The 23,564-nt window shown below is 37.6% G+C and overlaps 1 protein-coding gene across 3 annotated transcripts in view; it reads right to left on the reverse strand.

Annotated features, from left to right (window-relative positions):
* The window catches only part of LOC145992006 (stereocilin-like), a 50,217-nt gene that overhangs the window by 14,907 nt on the left and 11,746 nt on the right, over positions 1-23,564 (reverse strand). The window contains exons 3-6 of one of the 3 annotated variants that reach the window (XM_083128013.1): positions 21,279-21,726; positions 18,586-18,835; positions 3,829-3,919; positions 1,593-1,755 (exon numbers count right to left, since the gene is read on the reverse strand). In XM_083128013.1, the coding sequence (XP_082984139.1) occupies positions 1,676-1,755; positions 3,829-3,919; positions 18,586-18,835; positions 21,279-21,726 (869 nt within the window). In that variant the 3' untranslated portion in view covers positions 1,593-1,675. Of the gene's footprint in view, positions 1-1,592; positions 1,756-3,828; positions 3,920-6,106; positions 6,158-18,585; positions 18,836-21,278; positions 21,727-23,564 lie in introns of those variants that run through there. The other 2 variants (XM_083128014.1, XM_083128015.1) reach the window with 2 other exon arrangements.

The raw sequence follows: 23,564 nt of genomic DNA on the forward strand, positions 1-23,564 counted from the left end.
TTTGGCTAGAATTTCGATTTTATTTTTTTATATTGTTCCTAACACATGTATTTAACAGAAATGGTTTTTTGCATTTTTTTTTTTTTTGTCTTCATGAAAATGGAGAGGAAAAGGCGGGAAAAGGTACTTCTCTTTTGCGGCTCTTTTCAACGTCAATTTTTTGCCAACAAAGGAAGACCGGCTTTGTTGTTCTAAAGCAATGCTTTTCACTCCCTCCTGCTATCTGCGTTCGAAGGAAGCTTGTTTATAAGTATCCGATGTCAAAATGAAAGTTTTTCGTGAGGGCAGAAGCAGGGGGTGGGGTGGGGGGAGGGGGAAAACTGGTTGTTGAATCTGCATTGTGAGAATGGGAATTCGAAGCGTGCTGAAGGAAACCTTTGTTTGTGAGCACAAGTGTTACACAATGTTGAACAGAGGTCACCCAGCATTGTCTAAAAATAGAATGTCAAGCAGCTGCAAGAATCGGCGTTCATTTTCCAGTGCGTTCTAGCTTTTCATCCGTGAAAGTTGTGCGTAGGTGTGTGTCGTTTTGCGCCCAAGTGCGAGGATATTTTTTGATTGAAGTGACACACTTCCAAGGACTTTTTTGTCATCTACGTGTTTGTGAAAAGTGTGCTAGCGATAATTTCTATGTGCATTTTGAACTTTTCATATCCTTTTTTTCGGGGGGGGGGGGGGAAACCCCATTTTTTAAGAAAAAAAAATTAAGGGGATTTCCCCCCTTTCCCCCTCCACATGTGCGCCAAATGTGCATAAATTATATATCGTCTGAATCTGTGATTCATTCTGCGTACAACGGTATATCATTCATATCTCCAGGGCAAATAGTCTCTGAGCTAAAGTCATTTCAAGGTACCGCTGCAGTGGTACTTGAATCAGTGGCGTGCCGACAATTTCTTTTGGGGGTATAACTCAAGTTACATTGGTCATATGATAATAATGCAAATATTTTTGTGTTCCTTACATGTTAGCGATCATTTCCATGTGCATGTCGACACTGTCATGTACTTTTTGCTTGAGGGGAGGGGGGAACAAAATTTTTTTCCCCGAAATTTTGGAATTTTGAGAGTTAGGCCCCTCCCCCACCACATATACGCCGAATTTGCAAAAATTTCATATAGTCTGAATCTCTGGTTCATTCCGCGTACAACGGTATATCACTCATCTCTCTAGGGCAATTAGCCTCCAATCTACACTCATTTAATTGAAACTCTGCATTTTGCTCAAAATCGGCTCGGGACAGAGAGGCTTACATGTGAAAAAGGCCTTGGGCGGCAAAAGGTTAAAAGAGGAATGAGATAAAAGGCATCGGAACAAGTGAATATTTTTTATTGCCTTACGAGACATAAATTTATCATCAAAGTCATTGTTTTCCTAATGTTAACATTTATTGTGCATAAATCTATTTTAACAATATTTTTCACTGTTATTATTATATTATTACCATAATCATCATTATTATCAATATTAACCTATTTATTTTTTATTGGTAGTTTGTCAGCATTGTATTTCCTTATCAGTCCATTCCTATAATTTACTCCAGTAGAGTACACAATAAAAGAATTTATTACTGCTTTTTCTGTTTTGTACAATTGAAATTATATTTACAAATAACATAGAGAATTTTTCATGTGTTGCATCAATATTTGCAGATCTGCTCCTTTGAAGAGAAATATTAAGCATGGATTACAAATAGCTGGATTTTCCAGTTGACCAGCAACAGAAGAAGAAAAAGACATTTAATCTTGAATAAAGCTGAAAGGAATCAATGAAAATAGTTTGAAATACAATGATGTTACATCTCAAGACATGCACATCAATTTATGTCGCCCATATTATTTATGTTATGCTTAAATATAAAGTCCATAATTTCCTGCACAGATACCTGCATGCCCAGGTACACATGGAGGAAATGTAGGTAGTCTTAGTAATTGTGTTCACTAGGGCTGCATCAATATAGAAATTTTACTATTACTCATAAAATACACATAAAATTACTAGGGTTGAGCTGATACTATTTTGTACCGATACTGATCCTAATATTTGAACAAATTCCCAGTAATACCGATACTTGAAAATATAAATAATTAGAAGTTGTTCAAAATTATGATTTATATGTCTAAGTATTCCACTCTAATGACATGCATCAATTTACCAACACTTTTGCTTTAAAATACTCAAGAAATATGTCAGGTCATTTACCCTCCATTGGTTTACTTGTTCCAGGGTAATGTCGGTGAGCGTGGTGCTCACACATAAATTTTATTGTTTTTTGTCATTTTGTCAAATATCTTTTTACGTTAATCATATTGAAGATAGTTTAGAAATATGTATTTCCTAATATATATCACTTATAAATTAAAATGTTTCTTATTTATTCTATAATAACAAAATTATATTCTTGTATTGCAATGTTACTGATTACCTATTATGATACCATGCTCGGAACTGCTGTTATTCATTTGTGACGAATATCATATTCCAAAGTTCATTTAGCCAGAAAGAGTAGCTGTAATAAGTGATTGGAGTCAAATAAAATAACTATTGAAGAATCAAAACAGAAAACAGTGACAAACACAAATTTTGTGCCCACAGAAATAAATTATGTTTTCAGAAAATGGTTACATGATTAGTATACATGTGAGCGTGGCACTCGCAAAACACGGACTGTCATCAAAATGACGTATCTGAGCAGACACGGCGTGCTATTACAATATTCAGTATTTTCACACAAAACTGATATAAAATATAAAGGAACTTCTAATTTTGCATATTTTTCAGCATATTTAAACTCCATGAAAATGTCGAGTGACATTTCTGCATAGTCCGTGAAAAAGCAATATGCAGAAAAAGTATCAACCGGTATTGGTAAATAAATTCGAACCAATACTTTCCGATATCAGTCTCACTGGTATCGACTGAGCCCTAAAAATTACCTTGTTTAGGGAACCTGTGATCACCACCAATGTAACAATAGTGGTCATGAATATTCAAGGATTTACCACAAAGAGGAATGAAGTCCAAATCAGGATTCAAACCCAGGATCCCTGTTGTTGTAGAGTGCTGTGCTACCCACTCCGCTACGGAGTTTGGCTTTGATGCAGATGACACACACATCTAATAGATTGGTAGTCCTGTTGAAAAATGTCATCACTGAAGAGCTAAAGCTCGGCGAAGTTGGAGATTCTTAAACTGTCAGGTTATGCCCAGAGAATTTAAAAGTTTATTAAGCTAGTGACAGAAGCACAAGAAGAAGTGTGTGGAGAAGCAAATTGGGATGTTTTCATCAGAGCATGAATTGAAGGAAAGAAGAGATTGAGAAAGCTTGTCACAAAAAAGAACTTCATTGCTACCGCAGAAATTATAGTTGTACCAAATGGTAGGGTGGATGGGCTGGGCACCTTCCTGTGGTGACTCCAGGGTTGTTTCTATTCGGAAACAGTGCAGAGTTCAATAATCAGACAATCATGCAGAGATTTCTCATACAATAACTTAAAATCAGGTTGAAATCGTATATTATCTCCTTTTACTCAATATTTTTGGTTTAAACTCTATAATGACGAAATCGAGGGTTAAGATGACAATGTTTTTTAAAATGTCACATAATCTTTATTTTAAAAAGGCAAAGGAGGAATAATTTGTTATATTTTTATCATCATAATCCTAAATTTAATGGAGTTATGAACAACTTTGCAAACATAAAAAAATGCTTTTTTTAGTATTGGCACCTTAAGATGCCCAATTCAAACAAAATTTTGCATGTTTAATACAACTGTACACATATTTTCTGCACTACACTGTTTTCAATTTAAAAGCTGTTTTACTTACAGCTGACTCCTGATGTGATGTCAGGTACTCTGGCAATGAATTTCTTGTAAGTTTCTTTACTCATTTCCTTTACTTGTTTATAGCTGAAAGCCTGTAAAAGTAAAGTGTGTCTTATTTACAAATGGAAACAAAAGTTTTGTGTTTTTGCAAATCTTCTCACTCCTTTTATTTATTTTTAATAAGTCTGGGCCCATTGTGGAATTATGATCTCCCTACCCCAACGTTTTTTCAAACATGCCACTTTGAAGGAAAATGTTCATATTCAATAGAAGAACCACTAATGGATAAATGTATCACAATATCTTACATTGATTTTATGTAATCTATAAACCTACTGTTTTGTTGTAACATCTCAAAGCAAGCACCCAGCTTTTTAAAGCTATGCATTTCTCTGTTACATCTTTTAGAATTTCTTTTTTTTTTTCCAAATAACTTTTCATAAGATTATGATTATGTTTTTAGGTATGTTAGTTACGAGGGTAATTCGGAAAGTAACTGCCGATGTGGCAAGGTGCTAGTAGTAGTGGGCAGAGCACAATCGTTGTTACATCACGCATTCTGTGATTCAGTAAGCTTCCAGCTGTGCTAGTGAGAGCATCTTAGTGCCGTGCGTAAACTGGTTATAACGTCACAAAATGTGAGCTGCCATCGAAAATCCCGCCAAATGCGAGGTAAAAAATCTGTCAGCGGCAGACATTCATCGTGAATTGTGTGCTGTATACGGCCCAAACATTATGGGTGAAGGTTTTGTTCGTCAGTGGATCAGATTTTTCAAAGACAGAAGAACAAACATTCATGATGAACCTAGGAGTGGTAGGCCTTCTGTAGTGAACGAAAATTGACGACAAAGTTCGTGAGAACCGCCAATTCACAATCTCAGAACTTTCTGAAAAAATTCCGAACATGTCTCAGACTATGTTGTACAAAGAAGAAGTGGCCTGGGGCACAGCACTTCGATGACGATGAGGATCTTCAAAATGCTGTGACAGATTGGTTGAATTCCTATGCTTCTGAGTTTTATGCAGAAAGGATTGGTAAGTTGGTGAAACACTATGACAAGTGCTTGAATTTACATGGTGACTATGTTGAAAAATAGAGGACAGCTGTACCTATCAGATGTAAAGTAAAAATTTGTTGTATCTATGCGGGTTTTCTATTTACAGTCAAACGGCTGTTACTTTCTGAATGACCCTCGTATTATTACTATTATTCCTTACTCTACAAGTTGCTATCCAGATATTTCTGAGAGTTGAAACATCAGGGCTTGTTTTAAGCTTGTCCACTTCGAGATGCGAGTGGTGTAAGGGATTCACTCCACATTACCTGCCCTATCTCCCATCTGTCAACAATGTACCATGTGATGACACTCCATAGTAACCCACTCTTTCATTCTTCTTCTGCATGCAAAAGTGCAAACTTCCATGCTTATTGTCTAAGCCAGAGGTTCCCAAACTTTTTCGTTTCACGGTGCCCTTAGTGTTTCAAGATCTTTCTGCGGCACCCCCCAGGTCAGAACGTAGGCCTATCTAACACTTGCAATGCTCAGTTAGTGTAGTTATGTTGCTTGCCTTAAGTTAAAAAATGAACACATATCTCAAATTCAGAAACATTTTGTATGTAAAAAGTACTAAATTAGCACATATTTGGAACAATCATATAATTGACTAACAAATAAGTATCATTTCAGTGAATGAAAATATTGGAACATTTCACGGCACCCCTTTAAGCTAGCTAAGGCACCCCAGGGCACCGTGGTGCACACTTTTGGAACTGCTGGTCTAAGTAATAGGACCTTAAGGTTTATTTGAGAAGCAGTATCTTTGTTTTCATATGTAATTGTAACCTCACACACATTTATTATAATTTTATTTATAGTTATACCTATTATAATTTGAGGATTCGGAAATTGACTAGTACCATTAATACTCGGAGCCCCTGATATAGCCTTCCCACGATTAAATAACAAGATTTTGACTCTTAACAGTGGCATATTCTCCCATGTTAGGTTTGAAGATGTCAAAGTTATGTTTTTGTTTTACTTGCATGCCTTCATTGGTGTTTTATTTCTATTATATCTAATTAATATACAACAAATATATAAAATAAATAAAAATTGATTTGGTAAACTAGGTCAAATTTTTAGAGCATGCCACTGAACTCTTAGACCTTTTCTAAAAAGTTTATATCATCAATGTTATGAACATTGTAAACATAACCAAGAAACTGATAACATGTTCACACAACTGATCTCTTGTTTAGAAAAGTATACAAACTTGATCCAAGATTGTGTCTAGAATAACCAGGGTTTTCAGCATTCCCATGATGTCACCTTTTGTATAAAAGAAAAATAGGCTCTAAATTAGAACCAGAGAGAAAATATAATGCAAAATACTGACTACTGGCAAAAACACACAAATGTAAACATATTTATCAACATCAAAACAGTCAGTATGGGTTCATGTATGGCACACCCCATATATAATCCAAGTTTCTCTCATCTTGTGGAAAACTTTATGATGCCAACTAGGTAGTTGGCATCAACTTGTATAGAGATTTCCTCAGGTGCCAAGATAACGGGAGGCAAATTTTCCATTGCTGTTTCCATTCTTTGTCTTTCATTCTGTGTGTTTTGTTGTCCTCACAATTGGGCTTCCGATTGGTGATCTAATTTAGGGCCGAGATCGCTTGTATATCTATTTTAACAAGCAACATTTACATTTTAAAGCAGTGCAACTCCCCACCAGCTCGACAAATCTTTGTAAACAATATTACATTTCTGGATGATTCATGCTGATTAAACAAAACCTAGAGATGAAAGAATAGTTCAACACTTGCCAAGGGTTAAGCATGTGCTCCTATTTTCTCGTTAATAAAAGAGAACTCGTTCTCAGAAAATGAGTAGATGTTTATATATCCACCTACCAGAGGTGTGTGGTGACGTTTGTGACCGGGCAAATGACTAATTATGATTCAATTTCACTCAAATATGTAATATTAATCAATGTTGCTACCATTATGACTTTACATGGTGTCTGAAAAGTCACACAACTGAGACTATATTTTTGTAACTTTTTTACAGAAAGCGATAGAGGCATGAACCTTGCACTGGGTATTAACCTTATTTATGTGGATATTTTTTAAACATTAAACAAGATGATTCTCTACACAAGTTGAATTTTATCGTACAAAACTAACCTGCCTATCTTTTTGTACAATAAATTTCAAGTCCTTCCTTTCATCTGGGCATCATACATAACTTAAAACCGTGTGATTATAACTGTAAGGAATCTAAAATAGTGATCTCAAGACCAATAACGGATGATAAAATATTAAACTTCAGAAACTTGCTCTGTAATATAAACTGGCTAGATCTGTTAAGTAAACGTCAGTCCTTGGATACAGAACACACAGTGGCTAATGTAACATTTGAAAAGTTTCTAATGGTATTTTTAGATATTTATAATAGGAGTATTCCCCAGAAAGAGTGTAAAGTTAGTCTCATCGTTAATAAGAAGAAAATAACAAAAAAGAATGCTGATTGGTACACTCCTAAGTTAGCCGGTATGAAATGTAGGGTTTTATTATACTTAGATTTATTTAAGAGGGCTAAGACAGATCTGGCTAAATCAATCTACCTGAGGGCGAGAAAGGGATACAAATGGGCTATAAATGAATCAAAGAAATTGTATAATGTAACTAATATTGAGGCATCCAGGAATAAATGCAAGACTGCCTGGAACTTAATTAATTCGATTGCCAAATACAGCAAAAAAGATGTTATAGAAATCTCCCCTAATGACTTTAATAATTTTTGTATTAATTCTGTTGAGGAAATTCGTAACAACATTGTACGACCTTCTGAAACAGTTTCCGACTTACTTGAACAGTATAACATAAGACATTCTGAAATAAAATTTGTTTTTTCTGAAATAACTCCAGAGATAATTATAGATGTGAAAAAGCTGAAACCATCAGATAGTGTAGATATCTATGATTTATCCAGTAATCTTGTGAAAAAATTATAGATTGTATAATTCTTCCACTGACCTTTTGTATAAATATGTGTCTTAGGGAAGGAACTTTTCCAAATGTATTGAAATTATCAAGGGTTGTACCAATTTATAAAAAAGATGAGAAAAATTGTTTAGCCAGCTACCGTCCCATCTCACTGACTCCAGTGTTTTCAAAAGTTTTAGAATCAATTATGCATTCTCAATTATGCAATTACTTGGACCATAAGAACTTAATTAGCAAATCACAGTTTGGTTTCAGGAAGGGTAAGTCAACAATTGATGCCATGGGGACTCTAGTCAAAAATGTAGTTAAGGCTTTTGAAACTAAGGACTTTGCTCAGGCCTCTTTCTGTGACCTGAGCAGGGCTTTTGATTGTGTAGAACACACTACACTTTTAAAAAAGATGAAATACTATGGCATTGGTAGTACAGATCTTAAACTATTTCACTCATACCTTCAGAACCGTAAACAAATTGTCTGCATAGGAATGGAGAGGTCAAATGTGGTGTACCTCAAGGTTCGGTTCTTGGACCTTGATTGTTTGCTCTCATGATGAATGATTTACCATTTTGCGTCACTGCTCACACAATACTATATGCAGAAGATACTACCTTCTTTAATGCCAGCTCTGACTTAACACACTTAAAGCCATAACTGATAATACACTGTATCAATATTCTTTATGGTTCAGAGCTAATGGTTTTTTGCTGAATGAAAGTAAAACCCAGCATATGTTTTTCAGTCTTAGAGACATCCCGATCGATAATAGCTCAATGTGAAATTCCTAGGTATTGTCATTGATAATAAATTATCATGGCAGGCACATATTAAATACATAACTGCCAAGCTCTCCAGGGTTATATATTTGTTAAGGAATCTAAACAGTCATGTACCTGAAGATTACGTAAGATCAGCTTACTTCGCTTTCTTTCAAAGCATTATTTCATATGGAATTTAACTTTTGCGGAAACTGCAGTTATGTACAAGAAATTTTAATCCTGCAGAAAAAAACCGTGAGAATAATTACCAACTCACACAAATTAGTTCATTGTAAGCCACTGTTCATTAAGTTAAAATTTATGACTGTGATAAATCTATATATTTACACTGTGCTGTTGTATGTAAAGAAAAATTTGCCACAGCTACAAAGTAGACAAGATGTACATTCCTATACTACAAGAAAGAGCAGGTGTATAAATATACCCTATCATTCACATGTATTTTGTTCTTGACGTTGTCTACTGCTGTACAAGCTTTATGACAATAAAATATTATTATTATTATTGATTGATTAACATAGCCAGATGTTGGGGAAACCTGGTACTGCCCTCTGACACTAGACACAACCAATGATGCGAGTACACCTTGTAATTTATATATATATATATATATAACACAAGTTTTTATGAATGTGTAATAATTAAACACCATATATCATCTGTAATGCATAAAATGCATGTAATTTTATTGTGCTTTTTTCAGTTCAATAAATATTCTCGGAGACAATACACATTGAAAATTATTGCAAGCAACTCCATAGTTTTCTTTTATTCATGTTTCTTTTTACTTCGTACAGAAACTTTTTGATGCCTTAGTAACCTTTTTTCCCCCTATTTTCAACATTCAAGTAGAGAATCATCAACCTCCTTAAGTTTTAAAAAATATCCACGTAGACAAAGTTAATATGCAGTGCAAGGTTCATGTCTGTATTGCTTTCTGTACAAAAATTACGGATGGCCAAAGTCTCGATTGCCTGACTTTTTGGACACACTGTACAATACATATATTCAAGCTTAAATCTGCAATACAAAGTAGCCTATTAAGAAGCACTAGGAACCCTCATGACTGATTAGTGATTATTCCTCTTGGATTATGTAATAATATGGTCTCTTTAAGGTTAATTATTTTCCTTCTAAATTGCAGGATTTAAATATATACATTGAATATAGTATTGAAAGTGTAGGCCGCCATCTTGGTGCCTAAGCAAGGATAGTTTGCGTAAAGCAGCCCCTTCCCAACCTATTCCAAAGGCTCGAACAAACATTTCCCACTTAAGAATTTTCACCTCAACCATGAAAACTGTTAAGAATTCAACTGTTAAAATATGTAAATCTGTAAGATTATTCTATCACTTCTGAAACGTTACATCAAGAATGTACTTAATTATTCGTGAGAAATTGCAGGTTTATAACTAGTGTACATGAAAAACTTCCATCATCTGCCTCAGTTTCAATCATAGGCAAATACATGTGCCTTCTTTTAATTGTTGCAATTTAATCATCTTTTTCCACTGCATTTAAGGGTGCTTCATCTATTTTATCAATCATATCTGTGTCATGTTTGCAAGATTGAAGCACAATAGAAAGAAAAATGGAAGGAAAAGTCTGTCGAAGGCAAGGTTTTACCACTGATCTTCCCCCAAAACCCAACTTCTTTCCTTCTATTAGTCCTAGATCTCCCCTACACTACATCAGTGTTGCATACTCTAAGCCCCATCACTGGAATTAAGCAATCCATATTCGTGAATATGTACATGGATTTATTTTTTGCAAAAAAAGAATAGCAAAATCTACTAACACATCTATGGCATAATGTTAAATGAATGCATTCAAATATTTTTGAGAGACTTCTATCGCCCATTCCATGCACGGGGCATATGCAAAGGTTTAGAGAATCACGTCTCACTTGGATGGAGAACCAGTGCAGTTGAAAAGCAAGCACAAACACATTCCAAATGAAGACTAGTGGAACATGAAGAAAGCAACAAATACATGAAGTATTTTATGAGAATTTCAGAAAAAACATGCAATCAGTGCTTATCTTGATACTCCTTAGTGCACACTACTGACAAACGGACATTTGCACCTAGCTTGTATGCATAGCCCCCAGGTATAAACAATTTGATAGGTTGAAAACTGCAGGGGAGAACTTTAACCAAAAAAAAAATGAAACCACATGCTCACCTCTTGAGAACCTTCTCTGCTACCATTGGAGTATATGCTCATAAGGACCAACTAATGCAACCCATTTAGTAGGGTGGAATTAGGATCGAACCCTGAAGTAATTACTACAGAAATTATCTTTTGAGGTGTTGATCATCTACTTCTCGGAAACTAATAGCCAGAATGCCAAAACTGTATGCCTTGGGGAAAATTAGATATGTAAGGAACAATAAGAGGGACTAAATAGGCTTTGTCATGAATATTATGTAGAATACTTTTTACCACAAAAACCTATCAGAAGGTTATTACATATCCATATATTGTATCAGTAGCTGAAACATGTTACATTTCAATGTATGAAGATATAATAGAGCATAAAATTCAAATTGTAGAAGTACATGGTGGTGTGTAAGTCACATTACACATGGAACTAATGATGGAATGGGGAAATAATGATTAAAGCGTTTGCTGATAGTGATATTTCATGATCACTGATAGTTTGGGGTTGCCATGCGATTTTCCCTTGTGGGACTCCTTAAAACCAAAAGAGGCAATGTGATTGTGACTTATTAGGTGGGCTGATTTGTGCCACCCTGTATTAAAGTGAGAAAAATATAGTGGAAACTAATGTGTTGGTACCTTGTAACATGAATGCTTTGAAAAGTTTGAAGTCTATAAGGAAATATAAATGTTTATGAGCATAGGTAGACATGACATATAGCATGACTTGGCGGTAGCAAGGGGGCACTTTCCACCCACACCACCAAATTTTTTAGATTTATGAAAATTTACGAGGTAATGGTAATTTTGTTAACCTCCTGGAAACTGAGGTAACGAGTCTTTTTCTTTACAACTTTTCAAATGTAACAGTTCAAAATAGTCATGGATGATATTTTTATGGGTTTGAAAACTTTTTGATTCTGCCCCACAAAGTTTAGCTCCAAGTTTTCTTCTGCCCCCCCCCCCCTCCCCACCAAAGTTAGGCCACAAGCTACACCTATGTCTATGAGAGTTACAAAAAATGCATGAGAATATTGTGAAATTAAACATGTTCATCGGAATCTTTTCACAGTCATGGACAACATGGCAATATCTACGTGTCAATACACATGTCAAGCCAAGTTTCTGGCAGGAGCATCTGCTCGTGCAACAAAACTCATTTTCCTTTGCTTTGTACTACATGAAACAACTGTGTGGTGCCGTTGGTTCAACGGTTGTAGCCTGGTGAAGATGCTCTTTCTAAGTGTCCATCCCCATATCACCAGGCCTCACTTGCTAGTTGATAAACATTTCTACTGATATACTTGTATGCATTTGGGTAAACTAGGATAACGAATTGTTCTGGGTGATGGAGATGAAACGTTTTAGGGCATTAAAACCTGTGCATTTCATAAGACTGGGCCAAACATTTAAAATAACATTAAATACATGGCAGAGCGGAGGTTCCAGCTCTCCAGCAAATGACTGTGGATGAGATGGCCATGTCCATTGAAAAGCCAATTTAGTATTATCCCTTCTCTGCTGGACAAACGGCGTGAGGGAAGACATGCACCAATGATGAATGGGTTTGACAGTGTGCAGCTGGCCCTCCATTACCCCATCCTTCCAAATCTCAAGGAAAAGAATGGAACACATTCTGAAGGCCCCTGACTGATGGAAGGTGGATGGCACTTTGCTGTCTCCTTCAGCAGGCTTTGGCAGCACCAGCAGCTGATTTATTTCCTTTAATGCCCACATTAACAGAAAGAGCACTAACCGTCGAAAAATTTACTGCACTGTAGGGTGTCCTGAAGAGAGTTGTTCCAGACTCTAGAGCACATGAAAGGAATCTGAATAAATGAGGACTCTCTGCAAAGTGTGAACTTCAGCAAAGTGCAGCAGCTTCAGTATTGCACAGAGTTCTGCCATGTAGATGGAACAAGCAGGATGTAAAGCAAAGCTGTAACTACCTGAGTTGACAACAAGGCACATCCACTGATTCAACCAATATGGACTCATCCGTATAAAAAGACAGTAAATTGTGGTCCGAACTCTAAAAACCATAGGTTCCCCTGAAATGCAGGCAATTGCAGGTGGAGAGATACAGGATAAGCAGAGGAACGTCAAGCACATTGCTCTAAACACCAAGTGCTGAGCTCGTCTGCATGAACACAGAGTTGCCTTCTGGCACGAGAATGTTGGTGGTAGAGGCAACATGTTTTCGGAACAGCTTTGAGTTCTGTCGCTTCGCTAGTCAGTGAGCCTAAAATGGTTTTCCTCCTTGTGACGGCATAGCACGTTGCGCAGAACGACATGCTCAGAAGTCATTCGTGAAAGTGAGACTGAGGTGCGAGGATCTGGTGAGTATATAGAAGTGCTATTTTGTAGTGTGTTCCACACATAAAATATGCCTCCTGTTCATTCGAAAGTTTACCATAGAACGTTTAAGGGACAAACGCGTGAAGTTGTTGCACACGTCTTGCAATTCATGCAAGAAAAGGCTGACAAAAATGATTTGAAGTTGCCTCTTAAAAAAGTTATTGACTGTGTTTGTGCCGCGACAGATGTATCTTTAAGTACAGTAAAATCAATTAAGAAGGAAAGTTCTGCGGTTCGTGATGGATCATCATCATTATACAGCATGCCCCTTAGAAATAAAAATTGTACGCGGCCGTGTACAGATATAGATGATTTTGACATGTGTGTTGTTCGGAGAATAATTAATGAATTTTACACCGCAGACAGGCAAGTCCCAACAGTAAAATCTGTGCTTGCAAAATTAAGGAAAACCATCAGATATAAAGAGCAGGTAACCAGTTTATTGAAGATCTTCAAAAAACTTGGGTTTAGGTGGAAGAAAGTGGAAACTAATAAATGTGTGCTTATTGAGAGGAATGACATTCAGAATGCAAGGATTGCTTATTTACGTGCCATCAGTAGATATCGTCAGGAAGGCCGTCCTATTATATATTCTGATGAAACATACATCCATAGTTCCCACACGACCACTAAACATGGTACGACGATAGTCTCGAGGACCTGAAATGTCCAATATCCAAAGGGCAACGTCTCATTATTGTCCATGCAGGCAGCAACAAGGGGTTCATCCCTAACACCCTTCTGATATTTAAATCAAATCAGAAAACTGGAGACTGCCACTATTACATTCGGTGGGTAAGAGAAATGATCATTCCAAATCTACCACCAAATTCCATCTTCTTAATCGACAACGCATCCTACCATAATATTCAGAAAGAAAGATGCCCTTCGTCTATCACCAGGAAAAAGGAAATGCAAGAGTGGCTATTAAAAAACAATATACCATTTACAAACGATATGTTCAAGCCTGAACTTTACAGCCTTATAAAACTGCACAAACCGAAGATGAAATCTTATATATTTAGATGAACTGATGAATGAACATGGCCACACTGTCCTTCGTTTGCCTCATATCATCCCGATTTAAATGCTATAGAGAAAATTTGGGGCATTTCTAAACAATGGGGTGCAAATCGCAATGTGAATTTCAAATTAAATGATGTGTGGGAACTGTGTAAGGAAGTGTTTTCGGTGATAGGAGAGGAGGAATGGGAGTCATGTTGCAGCAATGTTAGAAAAACTGAGGAACAATACATTCGGAAGGAGGGTTTGTTGGAACCAGAAATAGAGCGTCTTGCTTTCAGTGGTGGCAGCAGTTCGGATGATTCATTCTCGAGTGCAGAAGATTCTTGTTGCAAAATGTCTGATTCCGATTCCGAACTTGATGGCATCGAAGACCTGGAATAAATCATTGGTTTCTTCATTTGATCGTATTTGCAGTATTTACAATGCATAAGGTAAGCTTATTGTATTGTTTTAGCTAGTGAGGTTTTGTTTTTGTACAATTCTGCATTGAGTCATTGTTACCCACTGTTTCTTTGTTCACTTGCAACGCTGCTCGAGAATTGTGAACATGTGCCAACAGTCACGTGTTACAACTCCCTCCCCAGCTGATTCGGTTTCTGTGCAACTCACTTTCAACTTGTGCATAAGAATACCTGAGATGTTCCAAAAATGCGTTGCCTCTACACAATCAACCTTCTCTCGTCAGAGACTGTGCTAACATGGATGGGCTGGCATCAAGTGCAGATGGTGGCAATAATGAAGAATAAGTTGTCTTTGTAGAGACAATGAGGACTCCGATATCTCCGTAAACAAGTACACGACTGGACTGGTATGAAATGCACCAGAACATGGATGAATACCAGCATGATGAATAGCTTTGAGGATGCGAAGTTGAGAAAAACGAGCAGAGCTTCGACCTAATGAGAGAACAATAAAGTCGAAAGAACAATGCGATCAGCATCGCAAGATGTGTAACTTAACACGTGAAGAAGAGTGAGAACACATAGACAAGAGTACTTCCGCTTTCAGAGATGAGATTGCCTAAATTCACAGAAGTCTTGCATCACAATATTGTTGAAGTGCTAACCATGACGAAGTGTGTTCAAATGGATTGAAAAGCTCATAAATGGTTAGACAAGTGTTAAGTACGAAGGAGCAGCAGAATGGCCATTCAAATCCACTACTGACAATTACCCACGAGTAACTATCGATGAAGTGGCAAGTCATCTGCACAACATTAGTTGTCTATACAGAGGTTGATCGGGTTATATCCGACCGATATGTAAAGTGTACTTACCCTATGAAAAGCCATGCTGCCACCACTGGCTGTGTTCTATGGGACCACCAGCATTATGGACTATCGCCTGACATTGCAATTTCCACTACAACAAACTGCGTTGAAGCACATGCATAGGAATTCCTCCTTACAGGCTTTGCATAGGCCAGTGAGGGTGTGGGTCCGGTGATGTTGTAAATGTCGTTTTAACAGTCCAAATGCTCAGAAATCCATTGGACTGGCATCAGGATTTTTGACAGGAATGTCATGAAAGGGAATAACATGGATTCCTGTTTCCTGCTCCATGTCCTGATTAAACCGGATGATCTAGGGGTGTGGCTGGATGCTTTGTCCATGTGGATCCGCACCTGGTTATTGTTGGCTCCGTACAAATGAGGGATGACTGTCCAATAGATTTGGGCCATAATGGATTCCTGGAAGTAGGCAGCATTCACCTTTATGTTTTTCTCCACCATACGTATCTCCAACTTTCCCTCGTAACCGTATCCTGTGACAATCATGATTCCCTGCAGGAAACTTTCTCAGCACTGGCATTAAAACTCGGTACGTCCCTTGCCAGAGGTGTCAAGGTATATAATTGCCCTAATTTTACCACTACGCATGAGATAAATGTAGGTCTCATCCAATGTTACAACTGTCTTCCATTTTGACACCACCAAGTGTCTTTCGTACAGTTTGCGGCAGGTGGTCTTGCATTCTGTAATTTGGCATGGGAGGAGGTTGTAAACCCGGCACTTACATACGCACCGCAGGCCAAGATGGCGACGAATGGCGTCGCTGACAGTGGACTGCACCACATTGAACCTCTGGGACATGTCACATTTGGGTGGTGGACTCTCCTGGACTGCAATTGTCAGAATTCCACGAAGCACTTCAGGTGACACTGTTGCTGGCAAGCTCGAAAGTGCCCCTATTGTTGGTGAATGTTTCTGCATGAGCACCATTTGTGTTTGCCTGGCCAAGATATCTTTAGCTGTGGTCACTCCAATGGTTAAACCATTTTCCCGACACTGTTTCACTATTCGGTTGTATGAAAAATGTGTGTGGAAAAGATCCATGATGTATAACTGTTAATTTTCGGCTGCATTTCACTAGCACGAACATGACGCTCCAGCAACTGCAAGCTCAGACACAACACTGGTGTCAAGGTTCTGGCACAACTATACACGTGGCAGCAGCATTGCCAAATCGTTCGGATATAGCCTGATCAGCCTTCTGTATTGTGATGCAAACCTTCTGTAGATTTTGGTCCCTAATACACCTTGATACCACAAAAGAGAGATTACTGATTAGTGTTCTTCTTTGGTATAAATGGAGGGTGGCACGGCCATTTTTACTCTTTAAACACAAGAAAAGAAAAAGAGTGGTTGTGAAGGTCAAATATACACTAAGTCAATGACAAATGAACACTCCAACCTAAAGACAATTACAACAAAAGTGCAGTTACTTATTGACTCACTCTCGTATGTACAGGGTTGCTCTATAAGTCACTTAACACCCCCAGTACAAGGCCACTGCAGCGCGCAACATGGAAATGGTGATGACCAATCGTTATCAGGCCAAGGGGGAACCACATTGACGCCACCCACACGGTCGGCGGCCATCTTGATGTCCGCCATCTTGAATTCAACTTCAGAATTTTAAATGGGAAGGGGGTCGTGCGACATATCAAAATGGGCTAGAATTTCATGAGAAATGCAATGGTTAAGGTTTTTTCGACGTATCTTTAACCAGTAAAAAGTTATGACTGAATTCTTGTACCAATTTGCTCCTTTTCGAGGTGTTAGAAAAATGCCTTAAAATTTGTTTCGCGCTTCGGTAATGCATCGAGATCAAAGTGACGTCTATGGAGAGACGTTCGCATGCCATTGCACATTATTTTAATCGGATACATCCATGAAGAGCTGTGCATTATGAATGGTTGTCGCGAACAATTTACAGTGTGACGCTTCCATTGAATTAAAAGTCCTTCACAGTGACAAGGCTAATGTTTATGTTCATAAGGAAGTTCATAAACAGAATATTCGATGATTTTTATCTGATAACCCATTTTCGACAGATGAAAGCTGAATGGTTAATGTTGGTAAGTTAATGGTGTGGTGTGCTGTGTGGAACACGAATTGTTAGTCAATTTTCCATCAACGGAACTTTAAATGCTTAGGGCTACTTGGATTTGTTAAATAAAGTTTTTTCATCCTTGCTTATGGAAGAAGGTACTTTTTACAGAGTTTTTTCAATAGGGAAGAACACCAGAACACTTATGGGAACGTTATGAACCAGTTTTTGTCCAAAGTTAGCCTTGTCACTGTGAAGGACTTTTAATTCAATGGAAGCGTCACACTGTAAATTGTTCGCGACAACCATTCATAATGCACAGCTCTTCATGGATGTATCCGATTAAAATAATGTGCAATGGCATGCGAACGTCTCTCCATAGACGTCACTTTGATCTCGATGCATTACCGAAGCGCTAAACAAATTTTAAGGCATTTTTCTAACACCTCGAAAAGGAGCAAATTGGTACAAGAATTCAGTCATAACTTTTTACTGGTTAAAGATACGTCGAAAAAACCTTCACCATTGCATTTCTCGTGAAATTCTAGCCCATTTTGATATGTCGCACGACCCCCTTCCCATTTAAAATTCTGAAGTTGAATTCAAGATGGCGGACATCAAGATGGCCGCCGACCGTGTGGGTGGCGTCAATGTGATTCCCCCTTGGCCAGATAACGATTGGTCATCACTAATTTCAAATTCCATGCTGCAGTGGCCTTGTACTGAAGGTGTTAAGTGACTTATTGAGCCACCCTGTATAATGATTTCCCCAAGCTTACATTCTTTGGCATTTTGGATTTGAGTTGTCCTAACATCGAGGAACATTCCTACAAAATATCTTTTCTGTAGTATTTAATTTCGGGTTGTGCAAAATTTTAGCTAATTCCACCCTTCTAATTGACTTGCTACAAATCGTAAGATGATATTCAATAAATTCTATTTTGTATGTGAAACTAAAGTACTGAAGATGAAGCTGAGACACTTGGGATGAGAGTCAAGCTATTTGCAGATAATGTATACGAGGAGTGCACATTTGGTGACCTCTCTACAATTACCCATAAATCACAATGGCAAGCATAGATGTACCTCTAGTTGCTCCTTAGTCATTCTGCTGATTACTTCTGGAATCACACCCTTCATTGCTTTTGGTTTTATTTCTTCTATGTCTTCTGGAGTCAAGCCTAGAAGGAGCAAGCCTAGGTCTTCTGCGCTTTCAGCTGTCCAAGTAGAAGTAGGACCATACATACTGGAAGCTGAAGCTTGGTCCATAAGCACATTTAGTTGGTTTATTTCTGTGCACCCAGTTAGCTGCCGGAAGAATGATTTGTCCACATTCCTTCAAGAAAATGCACACTTTTTAATAGCAATGTAAGAATCTTAGATTAATGATTTTTTAATTAGGATTGTACTTATAAAACTTTCCAACAATACAGATATCAGTCTTGCACTGATGTCAATACTGATGCTTGAATATTGTAATGTTCCCTTGGTGGCAGAGTTTCGAGTTCTGGTGTGGAGATGGGTGTTTCTTTGTGAGCCTCCCTTCTTCAATTTCATCTAATACGCCATCCATTCTCTTTGCCATAGTTAGCCAAAAAGGCAGGAAGAATGACACTAAATAACAATAACAAAATACAAGATTGTAACAATTTAAAGTTGTTCACACTATTCAAAAATATTATATATATCCTTAAGTTGGAAAAGTTTCCTGATTTTCACTATAGAACATAAGATATTGAACTTATCAACTATGGTCTCTGCCCCCTTCAAAACAGTTACCTTGAATGCTAACATTCTGCTGGCAGTGTTTCTGGAGGTACTGGAAACAACAGAAGAAACCCCCTTTCAGTTCATCAGTTGCTGTCATTTGGATTGCTGAAACCCTTTCAATTCATTTTTCAGTCAAAAATCAAAATTAAATTGCATGTAGTGCTTTCATTTGGCATGTAGGAAAGAAGTCTCACACTAAATGAGCAGTGTGTGGCCTGGCATTATTATGTTACAGAAACCAAATAGTCAGGAATTCAGTATTCTCTTTCCCAAATCTTCCCTTAAAATTTACTGCACAATAAAAGTGAGTGTATCAGACATATATTGTATGTTGTTATATGATAGTCTTCCTTCTACATTTTCACATACACCCATTGTTAAATACTGAATAAAAAGTATACATATTAATCATGGCCGTATTTAGAGGGGGGGTTTCTAGGGTTCAACCCCCCCCCCCCCGAACCTTCTGACATGTTGGATTAATGGATGTTCAGAAACCAAAATCTGTAACAAATTTTCAATTTTTTTTCGAAGCATCACAAAAATACATGGAGACAATGTTGAAACGATCGAGCTAGAATTTTCATACATTTGGAATTCTGAAAGTTGAGTGAAACAGGATTTATTCTCGGAATCGCAGCCCCCCAGCGACCCCTCCATTATAACTTCTGCTGTCATCTTTCCAGTGTTGTTCCTGAGTCACAAGGAATAAGATTCCCTTATGATTGTCCCAAAATTCCCTTTCCAGCTTTTAAATTCCCCATCCGATAAAGTCGAAAATAAATCCCCCTTGATAGGAGTTCAAACCTAGTACCTCCAGTTTCGTAGCGCATTACATTCGCGATTGAGGTTACAATCCATGCACCAGGCTAAGCTTTTAAAGAGAATAACTGGTTCCACAATTTTCAAAATTCCAAAAATTTAATTTTAAAGTCAAACAACAAAAACTTTATGACTAAAATTTCCATCTAACTTTTAAAGTTTTTTCATGAAGGTATCTAAAGTTTAATGACGAAGTAAAATAATTGTGCATTTCAGTACACACTGTATGAAACGTAAAAAAAAAAAAAAAATAAACTTATGCTGGATATTCACTCATCTGCTGGATTGAGTAAGCTCCCTCAAGGATATAACAATAATATAATAATTATTATTATTAGTATTATTATTATGGAATAAAATTGTTTTATTATTATGAAATTTTAATTATTATTGTACAATTATTATTATTATTTCTATTATTCAAATTTCTGGCAACGCCCTGGGAACAATTATGAATGAACCCCCCCGAAAATTTTTCCTGTCTACGGCCGTGATATTAATTATCAGTGAAATAGCTTCAATGCGAGAATGTCTGGGTGATGGAAACAGATTCAGTAATCAATCATAATAAAACGTGACATCTCAGATAGAATTGTCATTATTCGACAAGATGTCTCTTCAATCACATATTTTTGGGATAGTGATTGGCAGAGCAGTCTCTTCCCCATTCTATTCCTCCCTCTTCAGAACACATTGCACCAGTGTACTTATTCTGTTTTATTTATGTAAATAATGGTTTTTAACCACTCATCATTTACTAGAATTGTTGACCTCAAAACATATATTACAGATTCCTTCATGATGAGTGTTGAAGAATCCCCAAATAACGAGGCAAGAGCTTGATTATCATTTGGATGTTATTGTGAAAACCCATTCTTAGTAAATGAAACCAAAAGTTGTTTCATATGTCTTTTTTTCTAAAACCGATGTTCATACAGTAAAATGTAATTACTCACCTTAATGTGATGAGGTTAACAACCTTATTTCCCACCCAGGGTACAAAATGTCTGGGGGGAGGGGAATGTGGTTTTTTAACCTACTTTAAAAATTTAAGAAAAAGTATTTTCTGTGCATTGCAAAAAAAAATATTTCAGACATATTTCTTATCATTTCTACAAAATACGCTTCCAAAACATGAAAAACAATTTTAAAACACATTACATATTAAATTTATTTTTTGTACCTACATTAAAATATCTGTAGTCACCCTCTTAAGAATGTGGCGTGGAAATCCACAAATAAGCCCATTTATTTTATCCAAGGCTTCAGGATCTAAGATGATCGCATTTCCATGCTCACGTTGCAGGGCAAAGGCCAAAATTCCAAGCTTTCGCCTGCTCAGTCCTTCCAGCGTCCCCAAATACTCCACTATTTCCCAGTCATTCATATTCAAAGTATATAAGTCTTGCTCTGGTATTTTTTCAATCATTTTACCCATGGGCCTTATGTCATCTACTGTAAGAGCAGATGGCAACCTTCCATCCTTTATCTTCTCCCAAATTCCAAGTTGCTGGCGCCATGAGAGACTTAAATCATGTTGTTCTAATTGCAGTATATTGAGCAGTTCTTCAAGGTCAATGCTTTCAATCTCCTCCAGGGTTGCATTTGTTAGAAAAGAGCCTTGCGCAGCTGAAACTAACCAAACATCACATACATTATTCACTATATACACCGGTGATTCAGAATTGCCATTACTACACACTTCTAGGGGTTGTAGAGGGGACTTAGTAGATCAAGTTTTATTAAGGAACCCATGTCAAGATCAGATAATTTCACATCTCCATCATCATCTAATCGGGAAAAAATGGTATGTGATGAAGTGACACGATGCGGAAAATGCTCTGCATACAGATGTTGTGCAGGTCGACCATTACATCCAGCTTCGCCGTAAATTAACAACATGTCGGTGTTCTCGGCAAACATGTATTCAATCATACTTACTGTCTTCCGCAACGACTGAATAGCAACTGATGTGAAGGTTGAAGCACACTGGATTGTAAACAGAGGATGTTGGAAACAGCACACATGGCATCAGGTGACTGAAGACGTCGCCCTCCGTCAATGTGGGTTGCCTACCGTGAAGCGAGAGATGTGAAATTATGTGATCTTGTCATCTGGTCATCTGTGTAGTACCAAAACGGTATGTTTCTGGACATGGATTCCTTATCAAAACTTGATCTACTAAGTCCCCTCAATAACCCATAGAAATGTGTAATAGGAATTCTGAATCACCCTGTATATGTACCAGTAGCATATACTGAGTTCAGAATTTGGGCTATCTTACTATTACGCGTATAAAGTTCGAATGGACAAAATTTTGCTTGTGAGGAGGGGCTCTTTTTTTCATTGTTCTGAATTTTGAAGTGATGTGATATTGTCAAATATTTATGTAGGCCTAGACACAAGAATAAAATAATAAACTTCTTACTTTATACCAGGTGTGCCAGTTAATAATTCTTAATTGATCCAAAAGAAAACAAGTGTATCTGGCGAGAAAGGTAACAAATGCTTTATTCAAAGTATGCGCCATCACTAGCTATACATTGTGCCCATCTGTTCGTCAAATTGTGGATGCCCTTCCAGAAAAATCGTTCACATTTTGAGGTGATCCAGTCAGCAAGCCATTGTTCGACATCTTCGTAATTGTTGAAGTGTTGCTGGGAAAGTGAGTGAGACATCAATGAGAACAAGTGGTAGTCCGAAGGGGCTAAGTCTGGTGAGTATGGCGTGTGAGGCAAGAATTCCCAGCCAAGTGCAGAAATGGTGTCTCTGATGCCTTTAGCTGTGTGTGATGAGGCATTGTCGGGCTGCAAAATCACTTTTCCGTGTTTTGTCGCACAATCTGGGCACTGTTCGATCAATGCATGGTTCAAATTGATGAGTTGCTGATGGTAGCGAACGGCATTCACTGTTTCCCCTGGTTTCAGAAGCTCATGGTACACCACACCCTTCTGATCCCACCAAATGTACAGCATTGTCTTCCTTCCGAAGCGATTCGGTTTTACGATCGATGTTGAAGGTTGTCCTGGGTCAACCCATGACTTTTTGCATTTTAGGTTCTCGAAGTAGATCCATTTTTCGTTCTCATTCACCATCCGATGCAAGAAAGATTTTCTTTCATGCCGAGAAAGCAACACTTCACACACAGTTTTTCGCTTTTCCATTTGTCTGTCGTTCAGATGATGTGGGACCCATTTTCCTGCCTTCGGGATCTTTCCCATGGCATGAAGATGATCAGATATGGTTTGGCGACCAACATTTAACTTCTCTGCCAGTTGTTGTTGCGTTTGCATATTGTCTTCGTCCAACAGTGCTTGCAATTCGGCGTTGGAGCACATGCTCCTTATTTGGTTTGAAGGTCAACATGTTTCCCACATGTCCTGGCAACACACTGACGTAACAGTTGAGACTGTGCACCAACCAGAAGCGTGGCGTGAATGTAGCCGGTGTTACCGCAGGTAAGAGCAAAATGT

The sequence above is a fragment of the Lepisma saccharinum genome, chromosome 9 (assembly GCF_977018435.1).
Source record: "Lepisma saccharinum chromosome 9, izLepSacc3.1, whole genome shotgun sequence".
NCBI classification, from domain to species: Eukaryota; Metazoa; Arthropoda; class Insecta; order Zygentoma; family Lepismatidae; genus Lepisma; species Lepisma saccharinum.